The sequence below is a fragment of the Oncorhynchus nerka genome, linkage group LG7 (assembly GCF_034236695.1).
Source record: "Oncorhynchus nerka isolate Pitt River linkage group LG7, Oner_Uvic_2.0, whole genome shotgun sequence".
Taxonomy (NCBI): Eukaryota; Metazoa; Chordata; class Actinopteri; order Salmoniformes; family Salmonidae; genus Oncorhynchus; species Oncorhynchus nerka.
In genome coordinates this window covers 24,509,086-24,529,072 of record NC_088402.1, presented here as the reverse complement: position 1 = coordinate 24,529,072, position 19,987 = coordinate 24,509,086, and the positions used below count along the sequence as shown (strand labels likewise).

The 19,987-nt window shown below is 43.1% G+C and overlaps 1 protein-coding gene across 1 annotated transcript in view; it reads left to right on the top strand.

Moving 5' to 3' along the window:
• The first annotated feature begins 213 nt into the window (after positions 1 to 213).
• LOC115131349 (CUB and sushi domain-containing protein 3) overlaps positions 214 to 19,987 on the top strand; it is a 317,735-nt gene continuing 297,961 nt past the window's right edge. Inside the window, 2 exon segments of the mRNA XM_065021039.1 lie at positions 214 to 400; positions 15,670 to 15,791. Coding sequence (XP_064877111.1) covers positions 214 to 400; positions 15,670 to 15,791 — 309 coding nt within the window.

Sequence of the window (19,987 nt, the reverse complement as noted above, 5' to 3'; positions counted from 1 at the left end):
CTATACTTCATGTGTTTCTACAGTATACCTTGTAGTAACACTCCTGTGTGTGTGTGTGTGTGTGTGTGTGTGTGTGTGTGTGTGTGTGTGTGTGTGTGTGTGTGTGTGTGTGTGTGTGTGTGTGTGTGTGTGTGTGTGTGTGTGTGTGTGTGTGTGTGTGTGTGTGTGTGTGTGTGTGTGCGCGCGTGCGTGTGTGCATGTGTACATGTGTGCATGTGTGAATGTGCCTGTACATGTGTGTCTGCCTGTCTGTGTTCCATCTCTCCCAACAACAGTATCGGAGCCACCGTCCAGTTCCTCTGTAATGAGGACCACGTGCTCCAAGGCTCCAAGACCATCACCTGTCAGAGGGTGGCCGAGGTGTTCGCTGCCTGGAGTGACCACCGCCCCGTCTGCAAAGGTCAGTTAGCACCCCTGGCAACTGCCTGCATGCTCCTGGACCCCAAATGGCACCCTATTCCTTATTTAGTGCACTACTTTTGACAAGGGCCCATAGGGGGCTGGTCAAAAGTAGCAAACTATATGGGGAATAGGCCACTATTTAGGACGCAGTGCATGGCTCCTGGGTCCCAAAATTCATTGAGAATATAGATATGGAGCCCTCATGGAAATGTCAGAGTACTTTGTCATTTTCAACTGAGCGACATTTTGGTGGCTTGGTTTTGCTGGGAGATTGATTTGAAATATAATTTGGGATTCTGTGTAATGTTCATGATGTTCAACAGCGGATCAGAGACCTGCTGAGATTTGATTAGTCAGTGTTACCGCAGGGGAGGGTCGGTGTGACAAGCAGACAGGTTGTTAGAGGTAGCTGGGACACCTGTGGGCCTGATCCTTTTTTGTGACACACACACACACATTCATCAACCAATCGTGGTCCATTTTGATGGTGACACACACATAGACCAACCAATCCTATCCCAGGCCACTGTGAGGCCTCCGGAGTGGTTAGGACGACCCACTTTGCAGATCAGTAAACAAAGTAAAAATTATACTGTGTGTAACATTTAAAGCATCTTGCCTATCACGCCCTACATTCATCCATCAGAGCCATCCTCAGGTTGTGCTCTCCAGCCGGGCAAACAATAAAATAAAGAAAATGTTCTAGTATTTCAGGCAGAGTTTAATTATAGGTAATTAGGTACTGAAATTAGTTGATGCGGCAATGGACAACAACTTCAAGGCATAATTATTGTCTTGCTGGATAAGTTTTCTATCTCCCTCTCCCCTCTCTCTCTTGCTCTCTCTCTCTTTCACTCCCTTTCCCAGCTCTCACTCCCTTCCTGTCTCTCCCGTCATTAATGAAGCATTCACCTGTTGTTTGTTTTTCCTAAAATGTGTAGACATTATTATCTAATCAATTAAACACAGCTGATATCAATTAAGCCGAATCCTGTCACTTGTGTGACTGTGATGCCACCCTGGGAACTGACCGGCCTGAACAATGCCTCCAGGATACCCATGTCTCTGGGGTGTATCTAATAACATCCTTGCATCGGCTTGTCTCTTAGCAGGAGACTCCCTTCAGACTAATGTTTAGTTAATTTATTAGGATTCCCATTAGCTGTTGATCATGGAGTAGGTACTCAGAGAAAAGACAACACAAAGACAATATTATACTACATATAATTAGTCAAGACACCAAGACACAACCAAAATACTTCCTATACACTATTCATATATACTGATCAGTTAGATATTTAGATGAGGGACGGGCAACTCCAGTCTTCAGGGGATCGAAGTAGTGTCACACTTTTTACCCATACCTAGCAAACACAGGTGATTAAACCAATTGTATTAAACTAAAGATCATTATTTGTTGATTACATTCTAGCAGACACTCTTATCCAGAGCAACTAGGGTTAAGTGCCTCGTATAAGGTCACATCAACAGATTTTCCCCCTAGTTGGCTCAAGGATTCGAAACAGCGACCTTTCGGTTACTGACCCAACGCTCTTAACCACTAGGCTTCCTTAAGTCAGGTTAGCTGGGGCTGGGGCATACGAGCAACACCAATCACGCCCCCGAGGACTGGCGTTGCTCATCTCTGATTTAAGATGTGACAAGATGTTTATTGATCTCTTTCTTTAAAATAAAAAATAAGCTAAGCTTGCTGTCTGCAGGAGTAATAACTGGTAGCAGATCTGTTCGTGCTGTCATGCAAACGTTTTTGGCTGTAGTTCGACTTGTTTACACATTTTTATTTGATTTAATTTATGTGATTTTATTTCATGTTTAACTAGGCAAGCGAGTTAAGAACAAATTCTTATTTACAATGATGGCAGATCTGTATAGAAGCAGCGTTTCCTTTATGGTTAATAACAGCTGATGGCGTAGAGGGTTGATTACGGTACTGTTTACGTGGTAGTTTTACACCAAACTAAATTAAGGCTCTATGCTAAAACACTGTAGGTGTTTTTCAATACACTACATGCCTTTTATATGTAAGGCATTTTTAATGAACATAGAGCATGTAAAAACACCTACACGTTTACACTTTAAAATCCACCTGAGTGCCTGGACCTTGGATTCTTTAAAGCATTTAACACTTTTTTTGTTGGACTGTATGTATCTTGTTTTTCTTATTTAGCAGTCTAAACGGTTTTATACTGGATTCTGCTGTTGTGTTCCCTAAGAGGGGACGTTCCTACAGTATGTCAAGAGTCCAAATAGATCTAAATTAAATGATCCAAATTAACTCAACATAAAATTAAGATTCGTAGGTATGACGATACTTCGTGGTCACAGTATCAGGGGTACAGTAGTGCTCTTTCTTGATTCAATTTGAGGTAATTATTATTCAGAGAAGGTTGTTCGATAGAGAGGATGTGCTAAAACCTTGTAATCTCAGAACCATTTTCAGTTTGAACATTCTATAATATGCCTGTCTTTGTTATTGCAAACCTCCCATCAAACCAAAACTTAACAGTTCACTACTGTATATAAAAACAAGTCACAGTCACTCTTCATCTTGTTTCTTGTCAATTGTCAACTCTGCAATGTCCTTGTGTCCCACAAATGACTTATCCGCCACCATATCTCAATGCATTACAGTATGTCAGTGAACACTAGTGCCATATGGCCACATGACAACCAGACAGCTGGTTAGGCCGATATGCCCACACATTCTTCTCACTTCTTTCAGTACTTTAGTCTGATTGGCAGTGTCTTTGAAGCATGGAAGAGGGTTGATATGACTAAATACATCCAGGAAGTGTATGATATCATGACGTATAACCCGGCTGTATCCACTGCCAGTTGAACTTTATTAGGAGGACAAAAAATATTCCCTATTTAGTGCACAACTTATGAGCAGGGCCCTTAGTGGTCTTATTAAAATACATTCACTATATAGAGAATAGGGCAGAGAATAGGGTAGAGAATAGGGTCGTTTTTCAGTCGTACTTGGACTCTGTCGATTATCAGGGACAATCCAATAAATAGACGTCAAATGCCAAAAGACAAAACATACTTTTATTGTATTGTGTATGGAAATGATGAAGTGCACAGTGGTCTAATGCACTGCATCTCAGTGCTAGAGGTGTTTCTACAGACCGATAGTGTGGTGCACAATTGGCCCAGAGTTGTCCGGGTTAGGTTTTGGCCGGGTTAGATAATAATTTGTTCTTAACCGACTTGCCTAGTTAAATAATGGTTAAATAAGTAAACAAAAAAGCATCAGGACATCCTGTTTTTGTTTCTTTAAAACTAGCAAAGCAACATTTGAATGTGTACATGTACAATATATACCACAGGAGGTTGGTGGCACCTTAATGTGGAGAACGGGCTCGTGGTAATGACTGGAGCGGAATCTGTGGAATGGAATCAAATACATCAAACACATGGTTTCCAGGTGTTTGATACCATTCCATTTTCACGTTCCGGCCATTATTATGAGCCATTCTCCCCTCAGCAGCCTCCACTGGTGTATACAGTACCATTCAAAAGTTTGGACACACCTACTCACACCTACTCAAAGTTTGGACACACCTACTACTACTCAAGGGTTTTTCTTTATTTTACTATTTTCTACATTGTAGAATAATAGTGAAGACATCAAATCTGTGAAATAACACATATAATCATGTAGTAACCAAAACAGTGTTAAACAAATATATTTTATATTTGAGATTCTTCAAAGTAGCCACCCCTTACCATCTCAATTGGGTTGAGGTCAGGTGATTGTGGATGCCAGGTCATCTGATGCAGCACTTCATCACTCTCCTTCTTGGTAAAATAGCCCTTACACAGCCTGGAGGTGTGTTTTGGGTCATTGTCCTGTTGAAAAACAAATGATAGTCCCACTAAGTGCAAACCAGATGGGATGGAATATCGCTGCAGAATGCTTCGGTAGCCATGTTGGTAAGTGTGACTTGAATTCTAAATAAATCACAAACAGTGTCACCAGCAAAGCACACCCACACCATCACACCTCTTCCTCCATGCTTCACGGTGGGAACCACACATACGGAGATCATCCGTTCACCTATTCTGCGTCTCACAAAGACACAGCTATTGGAACCAAAATTCAAACATTTGGATGCATCAGACCAAAGGACATTTTCCACCGGTCTAATGTCCATTGCTCATGTTTCTTGGCCCGAGTAAGTCTCTTCTTATTATTGTTGTCCTTTAATAGTGGTTTCTTTGCAGCAATTCGACCATGAAGGCCTGATTCACGCAGTCTCCTCGGAACAGTTGATGTTGAGATGTCTGTTACTCTGTGAAGCATTTATTTGGGGATTAATTTCTGAGGTGCAGTTAACTCTAATGAACTTATCCTCTGCAGCAGAGGTAACTCTGGGTATTCCTATCCTGTGGCGGTCCTCATGAGAGCCACTTTCATCATAGCGCTTGATGATTTTTGAAACTGTACTTGAAGAAACTTTAAAATTCCTTGACATTTTCCAGATTGACTGACCTTCATGTCGTAAAGTAATGATGGACTGTCGTTTCTCTTTGCTTATTTTTATTTAACCAGGTAAGTTGACTGAGAACACATTCTCACTGACAGCAACAACCTGGTGAATAGTTACAGGGGCGAGATGAATAAACCAATTGTAAGCTGGGGATGATTAGGTGACCGTATGAGTGCCAGATTGGGAATTTAGCCAGGACACCAGGGTTAACACCCTTACTCTTACAATAAGTGTCATGGGATCTTTTGTGACCACAGAGAGTCAGGACACCCATTTAACATCCCAGCAGAAAGACAACACACCAATGTCCCCAATCACTGCCCTGAGGCATTGGGATATTTTTTTAGACCAGAGGAAAGGGTGCCTCATACTGGCCCTCCAACACCACTTCCAGCAGCATCTGGTCTCCCATCCAGGGATTGACCAGGACCAACCTTGCTTAGCTTCAGAAGCAAGCCAGCAGTGGGATGGGATGGAGGGTGGTATGCTGCTATTTGAGCTGTTCTTGCCATAATATGGACTTGGTCTTTTACCAAGTAGGGCTATCTTCTGTATACCACCCCTACCTCGTCACAACACTGATTGGCTCGAAATTTGCATTAAGAAGGAAGGAAATTCAACAAATGAACTTTTATCAAGGCACACCTGCTAATTGAAATGCACCTCATGAAGCTGGTTGAGAGAATGCCAAGAGTGTGCAAAGTTGTCATGAAGGCAAAGTGTGGCTACTTTGAAGAATCTCAAGTATGTTTTGAGTTGTTTAACACCTTTTTGGTTACTACATGATTCCATATGTGTTATTTAATTGTTTTGATGTCTTCACTATTATTCTACAATGTAGAAAATAGTAAAAATAAAGAAAAACCTTGAATGAGTAGGTGTATCCAAACGTTTGACTGGTACTGTACATACATTCATAATGGTAATAACACTGCTGCCATAACTGTCCTGTGTATAGTTAGGGAGACCGCCACTAGCTGTAAATGATGTATGATAAGTTTTACTGCGGACAGTATTACAAATTACACCTTGAAATGGGCAGGCAATGTTCCGCAGCCACTTTCCGTGTGTGTATGTGTGTGTGTTGGGTGAACATGCGTGCTTGTACCGGCTTGCCTCCTTGTGTGTGTGCGTGTGTGTCTCTCCCTGTTCGTGTTTGTCGGTGTGTGAGACCAGTGTACTCCTGTTCGGAAGGGAAAAAGGCAAAGTACCTTGGGTCAGGGTTAATGATGTCATTGATCATTCTCAGTGGCCATTGTTTTTTAGGTTACTTTGTACCTCCCGTTCCTCCGAGTCGCCAATCAGACCAGCTAATCTTTATTCTCTCTGCTGAATTGGCTCGTTTTCCCCCAGCGGAAGGTCAGCCTGAACGTTGGCGGACATAAAACACCAACAATAGGATAGAAAACAAGTAAAACATGTGCAGGGTGTTTTATCAATGGCAAACAACTAATTATCTTGATGTCTTCAAGTGTAGGCTTATCTCCCTGGCTTGGCATCCCTGACTGGGAGAGCTGGGTTTGTGAAAGTTCACCATTAAAATGCTGTAGACAATAACAAAAAGAGGAGGATCCACAATCTGGATCTCTGAACTGTTAATTTGCCTAACAAAAAAAAAACTGAAAAAAACAAGGGACTTAAGGACAACCAAAGTCAGATTTCAGAGACTTTATTTTGCCTCTCCCAGCACGCATGATGCCATTATCCCTCAGTGTTAGATGAACCAGAGAGTATAGCCCTGTCTTGTCCCTCTTGTGAAATCATGTTTCTTGTTTGTGGGGGTTAGAAAGGTAATGAATTGTTTGCTCACCATCGTGTCCCGTAATTGTATAGATAATTTCTATCTGGCTGCTCGGCGTGCTTGCTATAAGTTACGCCATGCACCCAGCAGGGAGAGCCAAGGCTCTTCATTTAGTAAGCAGTAATTGAGCTGTCAGTCCATGGAACACAGGCATGCCTAGATCTACGTCCCCTAGATAGAATGCAGATTCTGTTTCACTGAGGCCTAGCTGACACTGTCCGCCCCCAAAACTGAATGGTTACAAATCCCATTTCTATGTCCATACGTTGTTGTCACGATGTACATGTGGAGAAGCACACTGAAGGATGGAGGGACTAGCTAGTGAGACTGACTTTGAGGACTTTTTAATACCACTCTTAGGCCATCACTTTAGTGATACTGCTTATGTTGTGTTGACTACAGTGACAGTGACAGAGATAGAGAGGTCAAAAAGAGAAATAAATTGAGAGTGAGAGAGAGAGAGAGAGAGAGAGAGAAAGTGACAAACAGACTGAGATAGTGAACGAGAGAGAGAAAGAGAGATGGAAAGGGAGACAAATAGAGAATCAAAGATGGAGACAAAAGACACAGGGAGTGAGGGAGGTTAAGGGCTCATGCCTTTAATACTTGGCCACTACTGTGGTACAGTGAGACAGGAGTGGGTGTGAGGTGTTAGTGTGTAATCGGGTGTGTAAGCACCATGTTACCAGACACTGTGTGAGGTCTGTGTCTCTTTCTCCGGCGCCCTGCAGGCTATCAGGCCAGCTGCCTTCACCACTGGGTGAAATCTCTGTCTACTATCAGGCCAGCTGCCTTCACCACTGGGTGAGATCTCTGTCTACTATCAGGCCAGCTGCCTTCACCACTGGGTGAAATCTCTGTCTTACTATCAGGCCAGCTGCCTTCACCACTGGGTTAGATCTCTGTCTACTATCAGGCCAGCTGCCTTCACCACTGGGTGAGATCTCTGTCTACTATCAGGCCAGCTGCCTTCACCACTGGGTGAGATCTCTGTCTACTATCAGGCCAGCTGCCTTCACCACTGGGTGAGATCTCTGTCTACTATCAGGCCAGCTACCTTCACCACTGGGTGAGATCTCTGTCTACTATCAGGCCAGCTGCCTTCACCACTGGTGAGATATCTGTCTACTATCAGGCCAGCTGCCTTCACCACTGGGTGAGATCTCTGTCTACCATCAGGCCAGCTGCCTTCACCACTGGGTGAGATCTCTGTCTACTTTCAGGCCAGCTGCCTTCACCACTGGGTGAGATCTCTGTCTACTCTCAGGCCAGCTGCCTTCACCACTGGGTGAGATCTCTGTCTACTATCAGGCCAGCTGCCTTCACCACTGGGTGAGATCTCTGTCTACTATCAGGCCAGCTGCCTTCACCACTGGGTGAGATCTCTGTCTACTATCAGGCCAGCTGCCTTCACCACTGGGTGAGATCTCTGTCTACTCTCAGGCCAGCTGCCTTCACCACTGGGTGAGATCTCTGTCTACTTTCAGGCCTACTGCCTTCACCACTGGGTGAGATCTCTGTCTACTATCAGGCCAGTTGCCTTCACCACTGGGTGAGATCTCTGTCTATTATCAGGCCAGCTGCCTTCACCACTGGGTGAGATCTCTTACTATCAGGCCAGCTGCCTTCACCACTGGGTGAGATCTCTGTCTACTATCAGGCCAGCTGCCTTCACCACTGGGTGAGATCTCTGTCTACTATCAGGCCAGCTGCCTTCACCACTGGGTGAGATCTCTGTCTACTTTCAGGTCAGCTGCCTTCACCACTGGGTTCCAGGAGCACTGAGGACAAGACTACCCATGGTGGAGACATACACGGACGCCTCAACAGACACATGCTTAAACAGAGACACACACAAAATCATACATACACAGATTCACCTCTCTCTGTCTCTCTGTCTCTCCGTCTCTCTGTCTCTCTCTCTCTCTATCTCTCTCTCTCACTCTCTCACTCTCTCACTCTCTCTCTCTCTCACACACACACACACACACACACACACACACACACACACATACACACACACACACACATAGATACAAAAACAATAAACAAACATGCAGACACAAACAAACATGCAGACATACTTACACAGTAAATTTAAATAAATGAATCAGGCCCAAATTTATGGATATCACATGACTGGGAACAGGGTTGGGGAGTAACGGATTACATGTAATCTGTTACATGTAAGGGATTACAAAAAAACAGTAACTGGAATCTGTTCAGTTACCAGCAAAAATCATTTTTGACACTTCTCTGTTTTCTCAATGACATTTAAATCAGTATTGAAAAAATTTCACCTAAGCGAGTCTGACCACAAGTCAGAGGCCACTATGATGACACACCAAATGTGTTTGATCAAGAGCAAGAATAGGCTTTTGTAGGCTACAGTCCAAGCCATGTCTTCCAATGGTGCGACTCCTTTCGGCATCCGAAGGTTATCCGACATGAATAAGCGCTTGGAGGTAAGGATGACAGCAGTGGTGTCGTCTACAGCGATATGGATATGAGTTGACGTGAATCACACTGCCGCTCTCTCATTTAGCTATTTGTGCCTTCTGGATTGTGGTTGTTATGGATGGCTGTTCTCAAATCCAAATGGACACATGCTCAAAATCGCACCCTTTTCCTCGATCCATTTTTGGATTTATAAATTATATATACTAAATATATACACTACCGTTCAAAAGTTTGGGGACACTTAGAAATGTCCTTGTTTTTGAAAGAAAAGCACATTTTTTGTCCACTAAAATAACATCAAATTAATCAGAAATACAGTGTAGACATTGTTAATGTTGTAAATGACTATTGTAGCTGAAAACGTCAGATTTTTATGGAATATCTACATAGGCAAACAGAGGCACATTATCAGCAACCATCACTCCTGTGTTCCAATGGCACGATGTATTAGCTAATCTAAGTTTATAATTTTAAAAGGCTAATTGGTCATTAGAAAACCCTTTTGCAATTATGTTAGCACAGCTGGAAACTTTTGTACTAATTAAAGAAGCAATAAAACGGGCCTTTAGACTAGTTGAGTATCTGGAGCGTCAGCATTTGTGGGTTCGATTACAGGCTCAAATGCCCAGAAACAAAGAACTTTCTTCTGAAACTCGTCAGTCTATTCTTGTTCTGAAAAATGAAGGCTATTCCATGTGAGAAACTGCCAAGAAACTGAAGATCCTGCTCAACGCTGTGTACTACTCCCTTCACAGAACAGCATAAACTGGCTATAACCAGAATAGAAAGAGTAGTGGGAGGCCCCGGTGCACAACTGAGCAAGAGGACAAGTACATTAGAGTCTCTAGTTTGAGAAACAGACGCCTCACAAGTCCTCAACTGGCAGCTTCATTAAATAATACCCGCAAAACACTAGTCTCAACATCAACAGTGAAGAGGTGACCCCGGGATGCTGGTCTTCTAGGCAGAGTTGCAAATTAAAAGCAATATCTCAGACTGGCCAATGAAAAGATAGGATTAAGATGGGGAAAATCAAATGTATTTAATCACTTCTTTAATCAACTCCGATACTGTTGTTGGGAGAGAGGGAACACAGACAGGCAAACACACATATGCAGGCACATGCACGCATGCACGCACACAAACACACACACACACACACACACACACACACACACACACACACACACACACACACACACACACACACACACACACACACACACACACACACACACACACACACACACACACAGGAGTGTTACTACAAGGTATACTGTAGAAACACATGAAGTATAGGCCTATCTGTGCACATTAAACAGTAATTAAAAACAGATTCCCACTAGGACCATGTGATATTGGAATATAGGGCTTTTTTAACACAACAAAGCCAAATACTGTAAATGAACTGAAAGTATTGATGTACAGCTAATGTGTGTTATTGAACTACAAACATCTTATACCTCAAAATACATCTGCAAGTAATCTCATCTTTGATTTTCCTACACAGTAAAAAAAAAAAAGCCTGGTTTGAAAGGCCTTCGATTTGTTTGAAGCTCAAACTCGGGGCTCGGTTGAGATAATCTGATATCATTCAGAGGAAATGGTTCCAGAAACTATTCGCCCTGTTCAGATGAACACAAACACGATCCAAACGGGAAAATTGCAATCAATGTATGATATTCTGAAATGGGCATGTTTCCCACTCCACGTTCCAGAGAAATAAGTCATAACATAAAAGGTATAAAGTCATTGTTTTCTTGTTGGCATCTCTTAGCTCTCTTCAAATAGAATACCATCTCCACTGCCATCATCACAGTTAAAATCATCAGGGCCCGTATTTAGAAAGAGTCTCAGAGTAGGAGTGCTGATCTAGGCCTCCCGAGTGGCACAGCAATCTAAGGCACGGCATCTCAGTGCTAGAGGTGTCACTACAGGCCCTGGTTTGATTCCAGGCCGTATGAGGCTTCTTTAATCAGCACAACAGTTTTCAGCTGCGCTAACATAATTGCAAAATGGTTTTCTAATGATAAATTTGCCTTTTAAAATGATAAACTTGGATTAACTAACACAACGTATTATTGGAACACTGGAGTGATGGTTGCTGATAATGGGCCTCTGTACGCCTATGTAGATATTCCATTAAAATTCAGCTGTTTCCAGCTACAATAGTAATTTACAACATTAGCAATGTCTACGCTGTATTTCTGATCAATTTGATGTTACTTTAATGGACAATAAATGTACTTATCTTTCAAAAACAAGAACATTTCTAAGTGACCCCAAACTCTTGAACGGTAGTGTATGTGTATATATATCCATTGATTATTGAAGAATGTAACTTAGAAATGCCTCATGAGTTTAGTTCAACTGTCACACTCCATGAGAACCCAAAATATAATCTTGTTTTTCTCCAATGTTTGTTAAAATTGTAAATGTAAACAAACACTGAATAGACTCATTAGATGGTTGAAACAATATTTTTGATATCAATATTAATATCCATAGCTATGTCTATTAATCTGAGAGTGAGCACATTTCTCCAGGCCAATCCCTCAGTTTTGTTTTACCAAAACAGGCAGGGTGGGGATTTTGATATTGTTTCATCTGTGGATGTGCCCTTTAAATATCTGCACATTATCAAGATATCCAAGTGTCACCAACAAAAAGGTAAACAATAGTCCTATTGCGCTTGCAGCATATGACATTCATTTTTCACATGTAAATAGCACTTTTCAGTAGTGCTCAAAGCATGGCATTCCATGAGCGCAGCATTTATTTTTCAACTTGAATCAACGAGCTCAATCAGTCCTCCATGACAACAAAATCATAAACAACAGAGTAGGGCTGGCTAATAAGTCCTTAGTTTTGGGGTCATGCTCAAGTAAAACAATTTGGCTAATCTATACTTTCATATTTCCAAGTCCTATTCTTGAAGATCAAGGGGTATGAAATATATTGGAATGACTGGAATTATGATAGACTTTGGTTTTTAATGTAAAGATATAATTGAATCGTATTATTATACAGTGTGTAGCAGAAAGCGATGGGTTCGAAGAAGTCTACATAACCAACCCATTAAGTCAAATTGAACAACCATATATGGCCAGATATGTCAACTTTAACATGGATTTATCCTCCAACAATTGTCTTCTTCTAATGCCTGTTAAGGGGAAAGTCATCTACATGTAATCAGATTACGTTACTGAGTTTGGGTAATCCAAAAGTTACTTTACTGATTACAGTTTTGGACAGGTAACTAGTAACTGTAACGGATTACATTTAGAAAGTAACCTACCCAACCCTGACTCGGAATACAGATATGCATCTGTTGGTCACAGATACCTTAAAAGAAATGGGCCTCACAATTGGCCACAGAATCTCATCACGGTATTTCTGTGGATTCTAATTTCTATCGATAGTATGAAATTGTGTTCATGGTCCGTAGCTTATGCCTGCCCATACCATAACCGCACTGCCACCAAGGGGTACTCTATTCACAAAGTTGACATCAGCAAACCGCTCACCCACACGACGCCATACACGTGGTCTGAGGTTGTGAGACCGATCGGACATACTGCCAAATTCTCTAAAACGATGTTGGAGGTGTCTTATGGTAGAGAAATGAACATTTAATTCTCTGGCAACAGCTCTGGTGGACATGCCAATTGCACGCTCCTTCAACACTTGAGTTATCTGTGGCATTGTGTTATGTGACAAAACTGCACATTTAAGAGTGGCCTTTTATTGTCCCCAGCACAAGGTGCACATGTGTAATGATCATCCTGTTTAATCAGCTTCTTGATATGCCACAACTGTCAGGTGGATGGATTATCTTGGAAAATGAGAAATGCTCACTAACAGGGATGTAAACAAATTAGTGTACAAAATGTCAGAGAAATACGTTTTTGGAAAATTATGCATATGGAAAATTACAGGGATCTTTTATTTCAGCTCATGAAACATGGGACCAACACATTTTGCATTTATATTGTTGTTCAGTGTACATACACACAAGCTGGCATATGTACAAACAGAGAGAGAGAGAGAGAGAGAGAGAGAGAGAGAGAGAGAGAGAGAGAGAGAGAGACACACACATATACCACGTTCCACAGCACCATACTATCACAGAATAAATCCCCTGATTCTCACCTCCCTCCCTGAGCCCATTGTGTATGTTTGTTCCCTGTGTTTGTGTCACAATCCCCCGATCCCGTCACACCTCCACCCACCCACCCTCCTCCCCTCCCTTCCTCTACGGCACTTTCTTTCTCGCCGTGGTACCCTGACCTTTAGCTGGCCACTAAATCACTGGCTGGCTGTCACCCACATGTCTGTTTGTTCCTGCGGCTAAAGGCTGTACAAACTAATTAAGGAAGATGCCACTTGAAATCATGCAGAAAATTGCCTAGATCTATATTTTCAGGACAGCCCAAGGGTATGCAGAGTTAATCATGAATTTCAATTTAACTATTCATTGGTGCTCTGTTTTCTCTCTCTCTCTCTCTCTCTCTCTCTCTCTCTCTCTCTCTCTCTCTCTCTCTCTCTCTCTCTCTCTCTCTCTCTCTCTCTCTCTCTCTCTCTCTCTCTCTCTCTATCGAGGGCTCTGTCTGTATCTCTTTCTCCCTCTCTTTTTCGGTGCGGATCTGTTATTTCTCTCCCAAAATGAGATTGTAATAGGAAGTGTGTTGCGTTTATTAAACAAATGAAGACTAATTAGCAAAGTCGTATTGAGAAGAAGAAATCTTATTCCCCTTACAGACACACAATGGGAATGTCATTGCTCTCATAGCTAAGGCTGATGAGATAGTTGATCGACTCCATGTCTATTATTTCCTGTATTTTAAACATTAGTGTGGGGACTGGATGATTAAAGAGCCCGGTGACATTTGTTTTATTGTAGCCCACCAGCTCAAGGATTTGACATAACCTCCAAAGTGACAGTTGTTCACATCTCTTACTATGAGGACGACTCAGACATGATAAATAACCAGGAATGACATTCTCTGCTTGCTCATTGGCTGGTAGTATTACTGAAACACTTCCTCATCTCTCCTGGGTTAATCCTATTGAAATAGAATGAATCATGTTAATAAAGTAGAGACTGAATGGGACACTTTCTACTTTTACTTCCTGCTTTAATCCTATGAGTACACTCAAAGTGGCTGCTAGTCCACACATTATGGCATCATTGACTTGAATGGGGAGGCCCGTTTTACTCATTGTAGTTACGTGGTTGATACCGGAAGTACTCCATGTCTGGCCCTGGATGTCAAATCTATGTTTGAAATTCAATGGAATCTGCCATAGCAATGGTAACAAGGTACCTACAAACTACTGCCCACACATAAAGGGGAAACATCTACCAGTGAAGGGACTCTACCTGGTAGATGAAGTAGCAGTAGTGGTATTTGATATTACCCAAAACCATTTTTGGACTTTATCTGACCTCTTGTGTAAATGGACCCCAATGTAAGGTTTCTTGAATTAACCCAAGTGCTTTAAAGTTTCTGCGTTATGTGTGACCGTATAGTGCACGGTATTCAAGGCTACTTGTGATGCTGTTTGTCCCAATGTGCCAGTGACTTTCTGAGCAGACCAGCAGAGTGTGGATTATACCTGAGGGGTCTACAGAGTCATCGGTGTTGCCACCTTGCTACATACAGAAATAATGACTTATTTATTTTCAACAGCAATCAAGATGTCAGAGACTGATAAAACCTGACGTCTATAGTATGTAATAGGAAGGGTATGGGCCCTTTTTTTAAAGTAGTGCACTAAATAGGGAATAGGGTGCTATTTGAGACTCCATCACAACATTGTCACTTTGGCATCGTCGCTGATGAACGGCACCAATAACACAGACTTTATAGTCATAGTACTGTCCTATTCCAGATTAATATTCCAGAAACTCTTTTTTAGCTGTGTTAGCCGCAAGCCCGGTAATCTTTCATAGCTGTCAGTGCATTTGGAAGACAGGCAGGACAGACGGGACACAGACAAGCCGTGTCTGTATTTAACAAATAATGACTGGTGTTTCTCCATTAAGATAATGAATAAGGCCTTGGTGGGTTTTTTTTCTTCATTTGCACAGAGTTTAACTTGTTCAGCTGTCATGAAATTAGTCATCTGAGTATAAAATGATATTGCTAATTCATGACAACAGAAACCCTGGCCTTAAATGACTTCTAGTTCAGATAGCAGCAGGCTCTATTGAGAATATGTTGAAGTATAATTATGAGTTGAATATAGCCCAAGCAAAGGGGCCCTGGTGTCTTGACGATATTTCATTAATACGAGCATTCAATGTGTGCCAAATCAATACAGCTAAAGCGACTACCTACACATGCACGTAATCACACACACACAGCATTTGGCAAAATCTGTCTCCAATTAACCACAACTTTTGTGTTTGTCAGGTTGATAAATGTCAGGCTCCAAATGAATAACCTTCCTTAATTTCTTTATTTTCCTCTTTCTCTTTCACAGTGAAAACATGCGGCTCTAACCTTCAAGGTCCTTCTGGTACATTCACTTCGCCCAACTTCCCCATCCAGTATGAGTCCAACGCTCAGTGTGTCTGGATACTCACGGCCACCAACCCCAACAAGGTAGGCCAGACTTTACTACTGTTCAGTCCATCCACTGTCACACTGCTAGCCGAGAGAGAGAGAGAGAGAGAGAGAGAGAGAGAGAGAGAGAGAGAGAGAGAGAGAGAGAGAGAGAAGCTAGGCTGCCGATACTACCGTACTGTCACAGTCCTCAAGTCCAGAACAGACTATGGGAGGTGCATAGTACTACATAGAGCCATGACTACATAGAACTCAATTCGATATCAAGTAACTCATACAAGCAGTAAAATCAGATTAAAAAAACAGATAAAAATACACCTTATGCAACAGCGGTGACTGTGAAGAGACACACACACTGGCACAGACACATGCATGCACACGCACACACATGATAACATGCACACTATACACACACGTAGACATGGATTTTGTGTTGTAGATACACTATATATACCAAAATATTTGTGGATTCGGTTAATTCAGCCACACCCGATGCTGACAGGTGTATAAAATTGAGCACACCGCCATGCAATCTCCATAGACAAACATTGGCAGTAAAATAGCCTTACTGAAGAGCTCAGTGACTTTCAACTGGCACTGTCATAGGATGCCATCTTTCCAACAAGTCAGTTCGTCAAATTGTTGCCCTGCTAGAGCTGCCTCGGGTCAGCTGTAAGTGCTGTTATTGTGAAGTGAAAGCATCTAGGAGCAACAACGGCTCAGCCGCAAAGTGGTAGGCTACACAAGCTCACAGAACGGGGCCGCCAAGTGCTGAAGTGCGTAGCGTGTAAAAATTGTCTGTCCTCGGTTGCAACACTCACTGCAACGTCAGTGCAAGAACTGTTCATCAGGAGCTTCATGAAATGGGTTTCCGTGGCCGAGCAGCCGCACACAAGCCTAAGATCACAAGCGTCAGCTGGAGTGGTATAAAGCTCTGCGCCGTTGGCAGTCCGACGAACAAATCTGGGTTTGGCAGATGCCAGGAGCACGTTACCTACCCCAATGTAGTGCAATTGTAAAGTTTGGTGGAGGAGGAATTTTGGTCTGGGGCTGCTTTTCGTGGTTTGGGCTTGGCCCCTTAGTTCCAGTGAAGGGAAACGTTAATGCTACAGCATACAATAACATTCTAGACCATTCTGTGATTCCAACTTTGTGGCAACAGTTTGGGGAAGGCCCTTTCCTGTTCAGCATGACAATGCCCCCGTGCACAAAGCAAGGTCCATATGGAAATGGTTTGTCGAGATTGGTGTGGAAGAACTTGACTGGCCTGCACAGAGCCCTGACCTCAACCCCATCAAACACCTTTGGGATGAATTGGAACGCTGACTGCGAGCCAGGCATAATCGCCCAACATCAGTGTCCGACCTCAATAATGCTCTTGTGGCTGAATGGAAGCAAGTCCCCGCAACAATGTTCCAACATCTAGTGGAAAGCCTCCCCAGAAGAGTGGCGGCTGTTTTAGCGGCAAAGGGGGGATGAGCAGGTGTCCACATACTTTGGGTCATGTAGTGTATGTGGTAGTAATGGCCTAAGGTCACACACTTAATGTGTTGTGAAATCTGTTGTGAAATACAAAATAATGTTTTTAAAATTGTATAACTGCCTCAATTTTACTTGACCCCAGGAAGAGTAGCTGCTGCCTTGGCAGGAACTAATGGGGATCCATAATAAATACAAATACAAATGCAGCTAACCGACTCCCCATAAAACCCATTGGGCCAATGAATGTCAATGAATGTCAATGATGAACACCAGCAAGTGCAATATAAGGTCAATGGTGTCAATGATTGTTTATAGTCACCCCTTACAAAACCAAATACTCTGGTCATTTCAATTGCTCTCAACGAGCAATCTGCAGGGAGGGAGGGTGACGGAGAGGAAGAGGTAGAAAGAGACAGGGACAGGGAGGAAGGGTGGTTTCATTGAATGGGATGCATGGATGATAGCAGTGGTGATAAGATGACAATGCTAATGAGTGTCAGGTTGGACAGCCTGTGAAGATAATGAGTTACAGTACAATAGGTTGTATCTTACAGAGGGCTTTTCTCATTGAGCTTTTTGCTAGAAGGTAAACAAGAAAAAATATTTCTGAAACAACATACTTTTTTGACAGGCATATTTTATAGTTTCGAAAAAGACCAACCGGTGTTTGTTCTTTTCTTTTGAATGAGGATTAAATTAAAGACACTGTAATATAATATTAATTCTACAAAAAAACTGTTTTTATTATTTATTATTTAATGCTCTATAGTCCCAGCCCTAGCTTCTGAGAGGATTATCAGTCAGTGACCACGTCCCAAATGCACCCTATTCCCTATATAGTGCACTCCTTTTTACCAGGGCCAATTGGGAATAGGGTGCCATTTGGGACACAGCAGGTCCAGTAAAGGGAACGTGAAGGAGTGAGCTGCCACTACCGCTGCATACCTCCTCACATCCTCTTCCTCCCCCTCCTGCTCTCTGATTTTTATTCCAGCCTCACTGCCTACATCTCTCAGGGTCGCCTGCCTGCCGAGATGCTGTTGAGCCTAAGCAAACATGTTCTCTGGCTCATGCAGCTGTAACCTGCGCCTCCTGGCCTCCCATATGATCGGCCTCTGCCCTCTTTCTTTCTTTCTTTCTTTCTTTCTTTCTTTCTTTCTTTCTCTCTCTCTCTCTCTCTCTCTCTCTCTCTCTCCTCTCTCTCTCTCCTCTGCCCTCTCTCTCTCTCTTTCTCCTCTGCCCTCTCTCTCTCTCTCTCTCTCTCCTCTGCCCTCTCTCTCTCTCCTCTGCCCTCTCTCTCTCCTCTGCCCTCTCTCTCTCTCTCCTCTGCCCTCTCTCTCTCTCCTCTGCCCTCTCTCTCTCTCTCTCTGCCCTCTCTCTCTCTCGCCTCTGCCCTCTCTCTCTCTCTCCTCTGCCCTCTCTCTCTCTCTCCTCTGCCCTCTCTCTCTCTCTTTCTCCTCTGCCCTCTCTCTCTCTCTCTCTCCTCTGCCCTCTCTCTCTCTCCTCTGCCCTCTCTCTCTCTCCTCTGCCCTCTCTCTCTCTCCTCTGCCCTCTCTCTCTCTCACCTTCTCTCTCTCTCTCTTTCTCTCCTCTGTCCTTTCACACCATCATCCCAGCTGGACAGTACATGCAGCGGTGCCTCAAGGCCCAACAAACTTTTTTTATGTGGGGCTGGATGATGGTATTTGCTAGTTACTGTAGTTATATTGGTGGCAGGTGTCTCTTTTTATTTGTGGTGTTCCTCCTTTTATGGCTGTGCTTGAGATTAATCCACTGCTTTGATATGTGCTCACTAGAGCGCTGCAGTGTGTGTGTGTGTGTGTGTGTGTGTGTGTGTGTGTGTGTGTGTGTGTGTGTGTGTGTGTGTGTGTGTGTGTGTGTGTGTGTGTGTGTGCCTTAATGTGTGTGTCTGAATGGGTGTTTGTGTGTGTTTTTGCGTGCATATGTGTATGTGCGTGTGCATATGTTTGTCCTCCAGAAGGTTGGTGATTGAGGGGGTCGAGGGTTCTTCTGGTTTTATGGGGCCATACACTGTGCTGCTGTTCCCACACTGTGGCTCTGCAGTCTGTTCACCTCTGAGGTGTGCTCAGGAAGGAGAGAGAGAGTGGCAGAGAGAGTGAGAGAGAGAAAGAAAGAAAGAGAGAGGCAGAAAGAGAGAGAGAGAGAGAGAGACTGAATGAAAGAGTGAGCGAGTAAGGGCGGACGGAAGGAAGAGAGAGTGGAGGAGGGCTGTCATAGAGGGGAAGGAGGGGCCATCTACAGGGAGCTATTAGTGATGAACACACACAGCAGCCCCACATGGCATCTGGATTGATTTAGTTCATATCCACATTTGTAATAAAAGAGGATGGCGGAACCCTGCGATCGCTGTCTCCCAAGACCCAGGGGCTGCAGCATGCCTCGTAATTGATATGAGTAGTGACATCTATTTATCCACAGGCGATGACTGGAGGATTCAGGTACAATTAAACATGTCACTACCCAGAGCAAATATCAAACAGCAGCGCCCTTAACAGAGCAGAATGAGGGCGATAAAATATTAATATGGAACATCCAACCAGAATGAATCACCAGGCAGACTAAAGTTCGTATGTAGTCTTAGTTCTAGCGATATGTATTCATTGATGTTATCTTTGAACTCTCTTAGAAAAAAGGGTTCCGAAAGGGTTATTCGACTGTCCCCATAGGAGAACCCTGATGGTTCCAAGTAGAACCTTTTGTGGAAAGGGTTCTACTTGGAACACAAAACTGTT